Below are 8,077 nucleotides of genomic sequence, written 5' to 3' on the forward strand. Positions count from 1 at the left end.
GGATAGAACCTGGATGACAGCCTGCCCCTTTAAGGTAGAACGCACCTCAGGGACAGACATTCGGACTTTCAAACTTTTACGATTCTCTTCTGATATACCACATGTGGGGGTTCATTTTAAAGCTCTTGGTGAAAGAAAACTTTTTAGTGGCTTAGTTTTTTGAAATTCGAAAATTTTTATTTTTCTCCATAGAGTTAACATAGGGATGGCGGCCATTTTGAATTTCTAACATCGGTAAATCTTGGGTAATTTGTTTCTCTAGTACCAAAATTATTATTGGCACGGTGACCCCCTATTTTTATTTTTTATTTTGAAAGAGAATGATTGAAAGATTCCTTGAGGAAAGTTAGAGCAAAAGTTTAAGTCTTTCACTTTCGAGGTGCATATTACCTTAAAGAAGGTCTGACTGTACTTTGATGATCATGCATAAACTCACAGTCACCGAGGAGAGAATAAGTCTTGATCACCTGTCAGATTTTGTCATGTTTCTTGTTCAGAAATCTCTCTGCATGGTCAAACTTTCAACAGTCTTATCACGTTTGGGAGAAGTGCTATCATAAATTTTGTCATCGAATCTTTATACTTCTGAACTTTCACTTAGGGTCATTGGATTTGCGGCCAAATGCAACGAGTTTCATCTGCCGCGCATGCCTCAATCATCCAAAAGTCCTCAAATACGAGTAAGACACCGCACCTCATTTATTACGTACTACTGGAAGTTTGCAAATCTGTAACTTTTTAGACAGGTGAATACAACCAACCTGATTCTGATTGACATTGAGTTCGATAGCTTGGAGGTCTGCGATTTGATCAGGTAGCTGGGTAAGTTTATTCCGGGACAGGTCGACCACATCCAGATTCTTCAGAGAGCACAGCTCAAAAGGAAACTGGGTGATCCCATTTCCACACAAAGAAACGGTCTTCAGTGACCTCAGTTTGCTGAACGTTGCCGGCAAGCTTGTGATCCGGTTGTTGTTGAGGGAGACAGCCTCCAGCTTTGACAGGCTGCCAAGTTCCAGAGGAAGAGAACCTTAAAAAAATAGAGTGAGAGGGGGAAAATAGAGTATTGTTATGATATGTTATTTATTTTCTCACTCATAAAGATGTGGAAGATAGCCAAATATTGTGTTTCTGATGCAAGTGAGAGGGGCATACGCACTCTTGATACACTTCCAAGATTTGGTGCAAGGTACATCATAAAGTGAATTTTAGTACATCAAAACAAAATTTACTTCCATTTAAGTGGGGTGAGGTCATGTTTCTTCCCACTTCCATGTGCTGCAGTATTAATGAACATACCAAACAGTGAATAGGCCGTGAGCATGTTTGCCAGTAGCCATCTTCAAAATTTGGCATTCACCCAGACGGGTGGCGCACTTGCCAACAAGGAAGCCTCCCTCGGTCTCCTTAACCCTTTCACCACCATGGTTTGGTCCAAACCCATTGTTTTCTATGGTAAAGTTGGACCTGTATACAGGGAACTGGGGGTGAAAGGGTTAAATTTCAGCTGCCTTGGATTCGATTCAACGCAAGAGAGGCGGACACTGATTGATTTTACGGTATCGGGGAAAGACAAGAAGAACGGGCTACTTGAGAGAAATGCCTTTGATTCGTCGGTGAAAAGAAAATGATGTATACTGTTTCAACTCATTCTAGAAAACAGGCACCATGCATGAAGTCAAATTGTCCAGAAATAAATCTCATTGTTTTGCTTGACATCGAAATCTATAGACTGACGCAGTATTTCACCTGTTGCCTACAGTCCCTTTGCAATAGTCTATTCATAACTCCAGAAGGCTCAGTAATAAGACATTATGGATGTGTATAACTGGTTGAACTAATGAGAAATGCTTTTGATTTGCTGATGAAAAGAAAATGATGCACTACTGTTTCAACTCTGTCTGGAAACACGCACCTTGCTGCTGATGCGTGAAGTTCTATTGTCCAAAAATAAATCAGATTCTTTGCTCAAATCAAAATCTATGGAGAGACGATACTTTGTACCCATTGCCTAAAGTCCTTAGTGATAATCCATACAATATCTCTGGAAAGCTCAGTAAAATGACATTTTGGAAGCACATAACTGGTGACAGAAAACAATTAAGAAAAAAACTTGGCTTTATACCAGAGAAAAGAGCTCTAAACCACATTTCTTGGTTTTCTCACTGTAGTTACTAAAAACTTCCTTATAACAGTTTAAAGGAAACAAAACTCACAAAACCAGCGATTCCCCAAGACCTTGCTCTCTGGGAATTCTTGAACCTTGAAAAAAATAACCGGTATTGAAAAGGGAGAGACTGTTATAGACACTGCATACTACTTGCCTCTGCAAATATGTACTATCCTGCCAAGATTGATTCTATGTGAGAATACCCTATGTAAAATTATTATGTGAAACCAGCTCACGTTATAAAATATTAAGTGACACGATATAATTCCATAGAGTAATTTCTTAGTCCATGACACTACGACATAAGAAAGATGAAGTGCAAGGAAGCTAACAGCAGGTCAAAAATAATTCACAAGGTACTGGCAGTATCAAAATGTAACAGCAGCCAAAATGTTAATGACTACAAGCGAGGCACACCGAATATGGTCAGAAAGCTGATAGAATCATCTGGAGATGAAAGAATATCCAACAATTTAGTTTTGAAGATTAAATCAATATCAGTCAATGCCATGAAATCAGTTTTCAATTCAAGAACACATTTGATGGGGAGACTTCCCAAATAGCATACTTTTTTCGCAACTTGGTGGGGGAAAAAAATGATTAAATCATTCTGGAATAACAAGTAGGATCTTCAATCTAAGTACAGTATTTTGTGAATTGTGCAAAGTATTATAGTACATGTAACTGTATTTTTTCTACAGCTCCGGTGTGAGCTGAACAATGAAGCCTGTGTTACACCAAAGGCAAGATGTGTGCTGCCTGCTAGTTTGACCTTGGTGTGATAATACAAAGCAAAATATTCACTCTGTCAAAATCTGAGGCCTGTGTCAGTCTCAATATGTCCTTTGTTATAATTACACAGCCAAGAGAATCCTCACGACGAAATAAATGGGAACTTTATACAATATTACAGCATTGCTTCCGTTGCAGATCATCCCTAAAGCCTTTGAGCATTTCAAAAGCTAGGTGTGGACCATCTCACATAGCGACTGCATGGCACGGTGGGTGTCTTTTTTAGCATAGTAATTGATGAACACACAGTGCAGTGGAGGGAATGAAGATGAACAAAAGGGGACTGAGGGATGGGGAGTGACGGCTGTGTGATTCACTGGGCCATTCTCACTGCATTCAGGCCTGGCTATAGAGCACAAATGGAAAATTTCCCAGCAGCACATGTTCAATGGGAGTGTCTGGCAGTCACTCCATGTGTGTTCCTTGCACAACAGGTTGACCACTCACAAAGTGTATGCAGCATTGTTTAGGATGAATGAACAGTTATCCTGAACTCTGTACAAAGTAGACAGAGATGTCAGTTGCAGTGAAAGACCACTGTGGACATTCTTTAAACAAACAGAACACTTTTGTTCCCCTTTTACCGTGAAATTAGTATGAGATGGCAAATTACTTTTCACCAACACTTAATATTCTTTCCATCTGAAACAAACTTGAACCATATCATTTAAAGGCATCTAGCCGTTTTTATTGAACATCAGTGCCAAGTTTTTATTCTCTTTTCCGCCTTCAAACTTGAAAACTACCCATTTGACTGTCTCTACACAATGACAGTCTGATAAAACTTGTAACTTCTCTAATATGAAACGAGAGCTCTATTTACACATACATGACAGTTATCTGGTGGAAAGACATGAAATCTTGTCCTTGCTCACCTACTATACAGCTAGCACAATGAGCAAGAAATAAAGCGCCCTCAACAATATAACTTCATTTCTTATACACCTTTGTCTTTTCTCATTTTTTGAACATTCCCCTCAGTTTATTTTGTGAAAAATCATTTTGTTTTATGGAAAACAAAATAGAGTACCATGGGCATCATATGCGAGAAAGTTATTACCTGGTAAAGATGTAAACACACTGTTTGATTTGATAATCCTCAACAAATCAGTATCATTATGAACATGAGATGAACTCAATGTTCTATAAACTCACGCCAAGTCGATGTATGTTTTTTATGATGAAAGGGGATATAGAACAGTTTTTAGAATACTCTGAGAGGCTGGAAATGGTAGTTACCTCTCAAACTTTATATACCAATATTCATGAGAGAGGTTATTTTTATCAGGTCAAGCTGTGAGTGGAAAAAATGCTTGATCATTGACACGGCCTGTGATGTAGCAAGGTTTTCCAGAATCCTTACTTGTAATGACACAATCTCATGGGGCAAACACGGTAAGATCTCTAGGTATAAAGTAATTTTCAGAATTTCCTCTGTTTTGGAAGCTTAATGTACATTCACGCAATATAGCCACATTATCTCAAAACCCACACTGAGAAACGGGAAAGATGGCTTGAAGATGGTGGGGGCTACAGTCGCAGGATGTGTCCTCTGGTGATAAAGTTACGGCTGGCATGAATTTACTTCCAGCACAAACTCTTCACTCACTTACCTAGCCTGTTATTGTTGGCAAGAAAGCTCTTCAAAACTGTAAATTGAGCGATGCTTTTTGGCAAGACTTGTAATTTGTTGTCGGATAGATCTAGGGTTCTCAAATTTTTAGTCAGTCTCATCAACTCCGGGGGTACCTGCAAGGAAATGACAGCAGAGAGAGAGAGGGGAAAAATTGAGTTCAGACGCATCATTACTTGTACAGATAATATTTCAGTGTCCTTCTCCAGTCTGACAGTATTTCATTGGAACTGCTGTATCTGGTATGCCAAGTGACACAGTACGAGATATCCTAAATCTTTTATTTCGATAATTACTGACATCATTGATGAGGAATTCAGATTTTTAATATGATATATTTAGGATTGAAAGCAATTCAATGGAATGTCAGTGTCAGTGATCAATAGCGTGAATGATGCAACTGGACTGGACAATTCATGGCTTACACTTTGCTTTTCTAAATTTACCTGCACGGTGACTGCAGGTCTGTGTGTTTGAAATCCCTCATGTGAAGGACCCCCTCCTGAAGTTACACTCATATCTGTCTGATATTGGCATCTTTTTTTACCTAATGCTAACAGAATATGCACCAATTCATCAAGAAAGCTCGTACATGTAAAACACTTATGTGTGCATGATTAATTTACAAACTAGGACAGAAACATTGCTTTTACAGGTAATCCTACGTGTCTAGCTGACTGGGGGCAGGGGAGCTCCTACGTTCAATGTACAGCATATTATTAAAGTTACAATTGAAAAAGTTAACTATTAATTTCTAATTTGTATTCGCAACAGCTTGTCACGATTCAGCAAAGTTCAACAATACTCATAGTATTCAATGAGTCAATATATTCAATGATTTTTTTTCAAATTAATTATTCACTGAGATTTAATTAAACTATTTTTGCTGGCAGGTGAAATCAACAAAATTAAATCCAAGTGAACTATCACTACCTATCGCTGAATAATACAGATTTCATTGTGTTTGTATCAGCAAATTACAATCCAGGGAAAATATCTTGAAGATTAAACTAGAAAAATTATATCGCACTGAAAAATTACTGATTTTACAGTATGACGACTCTGTATGTTATCGATATACAGGCTAGAGTTGCACATCTAGAAATTACATATTTATTGCAAAGGACTAATCTGAACAAATGCAAGGGATTTTAGAAAGCTTTGATTGACCATTCTTTATAACATTTCATGCTATACCTGGTATATGAGTGTCAGTCTGCGTCAATATCATAATACTGTACCAAAAATTAGTGATGAAATTTTTAATATCTGAAGCAGTAAATTGACAAAGTAATATTACATAATTGAATACAGCGCATTTTCATAGTCAAGATGATGCAATTCAATATGTTTTTTCATATTTGGGTCATACATATAGAGGAAGAGAGATTAAGCTAGCTGTTCTTTCAATTAACCTAAATGTGCTGAACACCTATCTCATCAATCACAAGAACTGTGTTAATGCATACAGAATGATGGAGATCTATTTTTAAAAATCTGTTCAAAATTGAATCTGAAAGTGAGTCAGAAACCCTTCGTGGCTGACATCGTCACTAGACAATGGATGCAGATCTTTTCCTTTCCATTGGTAATCGTTACCATGGAATGAAAGTAATTTGCTATGATATCTGCAAATGATCATCTTATTCTACGTCAGTGTATCCACAATTACACCGGTAATGAAGAGACTATAAGTCCAATAATAGTATTTGATACAGAGATACTATTTTAGTTCTCGGCTAACTCTCCTTTTAATCTACTGAAATGGAATCAAACATTGCCCATAAAATACCACATTACCACATGTCTTTCCCTGTGGTTTCAGAGGGACCTTAAAATATCTATCCTTGGAATACAGTAATTATGAAATGTCTCATTTTCATATGTCTGCAATGGAATAAGACGGAAATTAATATTATACATAAACATGCTATCAGACCCATTAATTAACTGAGTAGATGAACTCTTACTAGAGTACTGTGCCCTACATTACCTGTACCTGTACACTGAATTTCTTGAAATAAACCTTAAAGTGTCCCTTTTTTAAGTTTTTCAGAAATTTATATAAAGTCTACAGAAGTGTTTGCTAACTTGAACAGTTGCATGAGACTGTTTGATTTGTTGTGACATTGATAACCAGGCTTTCTCTCTAACTCCTTCATCGTGGCCTCCATGGCAATGATATTGCAGAGATCGCTCTGTATTAAACCTGTTCACCCCCAATTCCCTGTGAACAGGTCTACAATCGCCATTGATAACAATAAGTTTGGGCCAAACCATGGTGGTGAAGGTGTTGTCTCACACTGATGTACAATAAGATTGACCGTCTAAAATATATTCAGATGCCTATAATTTATTTTTAGCCATGAGCCTGGCATAGTGTGATGTACATGTATGTCAACTAGTTCACCGAGCTACATGTAGGATGGCATGTTACATAGACGTCACGTGCCTTCGAGTCTTTGAGCCTGTCCCTCTGCCCAGAGCATTCTAATTTTAATCATACTGTGATGAGAAATTATCCCTTTCTCCCTTGGGGGTTACAGTTAAACGTAACCAGACTGAATTTAGTTGGATGCGTGTTTAATTTTGGAAGAGGCCGCATATCAAAATATCATCTACATTTTCCATTTACTCCAATGTGTCACCTATTCAATGCCAATCAACATTCTGAATGCGAATGCTTTATTTCTTGAAAAATTGAAAATACACAGGCTGTTAGAAGCTGGTTTTTGCTTGGATTTCTTGTGATTTCAGAGGCGTCACTGGATTCATGTCATGAATTTCAATTGGGCAAAAAATGGATGCACTTGTCTAGTCTAGCCATCACATGATTTTAGTAAATAGTCTGCCACCACTCAAAGCAGCGTATTGGGAAAAAAGATTGAGTATAAAATAATGTTCACTTCTGTGCATTTATAAAATCATGTTGTTATTTCATGTATAATCTGTTCCAAATTAGTTTTATCGGCTGTTGATTGGATAACAAGCATTTTGCTCATATTTGTTAAAGAATGCAAGGATGGCAAATCTTCCTAACTACAAATCTTATAAAGAGCTCCAAGTGGTATCGATTCTGGTATTCTCATTATCACAATCACTATTACTATGACAACAACAATTCATAGTATTATATATATCTTGTTAAGTTGACCTTTTTGTGACCTTCAATTTTATTTCTAAATTTTGTTCCTCTTCTTGACCAAGACAAATACAAACTAAACACATTTTCAAAAGCTTTTATATTTTTTTCTAAACTTTGTTCCTCTTTTAGGAATGAACTCTACCCTGTACTATGACCTGAATATACCGTATTTCACCAAGACACATTCCAACTAAATATACCCATGCATGCACGCATGACTCCAAATTTTGTTCCTAAAAGGTGACTTTGTCTGTGAAAGCAAGATTAGCATTGGAATCATCATTTTGCAGGGCTTTGCATTGCAAACGAGGCAGAATCAGAAATTATGCAATTTGCA

At 37.3% G+C, this 8,077-nt stretch overlaps 1 protein-coding gene across 4 annotated transcripts in view; it reads right to left on the reverse strand.

Annotated features, from left to right (window-relative positions):
• The window catches only part of LOC139149726 (leucine-rich repeat-containing protein 57-like), a 32,174-nt gene that overhangs the window by 19,722 nt on the left and 4,375 nt on the right, over positions 1-8,077 (reverse strand). For all 4 annotated transcript variants that reach the window (XM_070721665.1, XM_070721664.1, XM_070721661.1 and 1 more), the window contains exons 2-3: positions 4,576-4,711; positions 762-1,030 (exon numbers count right to left, since the gene is read on the reverse strand). In XM_070721665.1, the coding sequence (XP_070577766.1) occupies positions 762-1,030; positions 4,576-4,696 (390 nt within the window). In that variant the 5' untranslated portion in view covers positions 4,697-4,711. The remainder of the gene's footprint in view (positions 1-761; positions 1,031-4,575; positions 4,712-8,077) is intronic.

This window comes from Ptychodera flava, chromosome 14, assembly GCF_041260155.1.
Source record: "Ptychodera flava strain L36383 chromosome 14, AS_Pfla_20210202, whole genome shotgun sequence".
NCBI lineage: Eukaryota > Metazoa > Hemichordata > Enteropneusta > Ptychoderidae > Ptychodera > Ptychodera flava.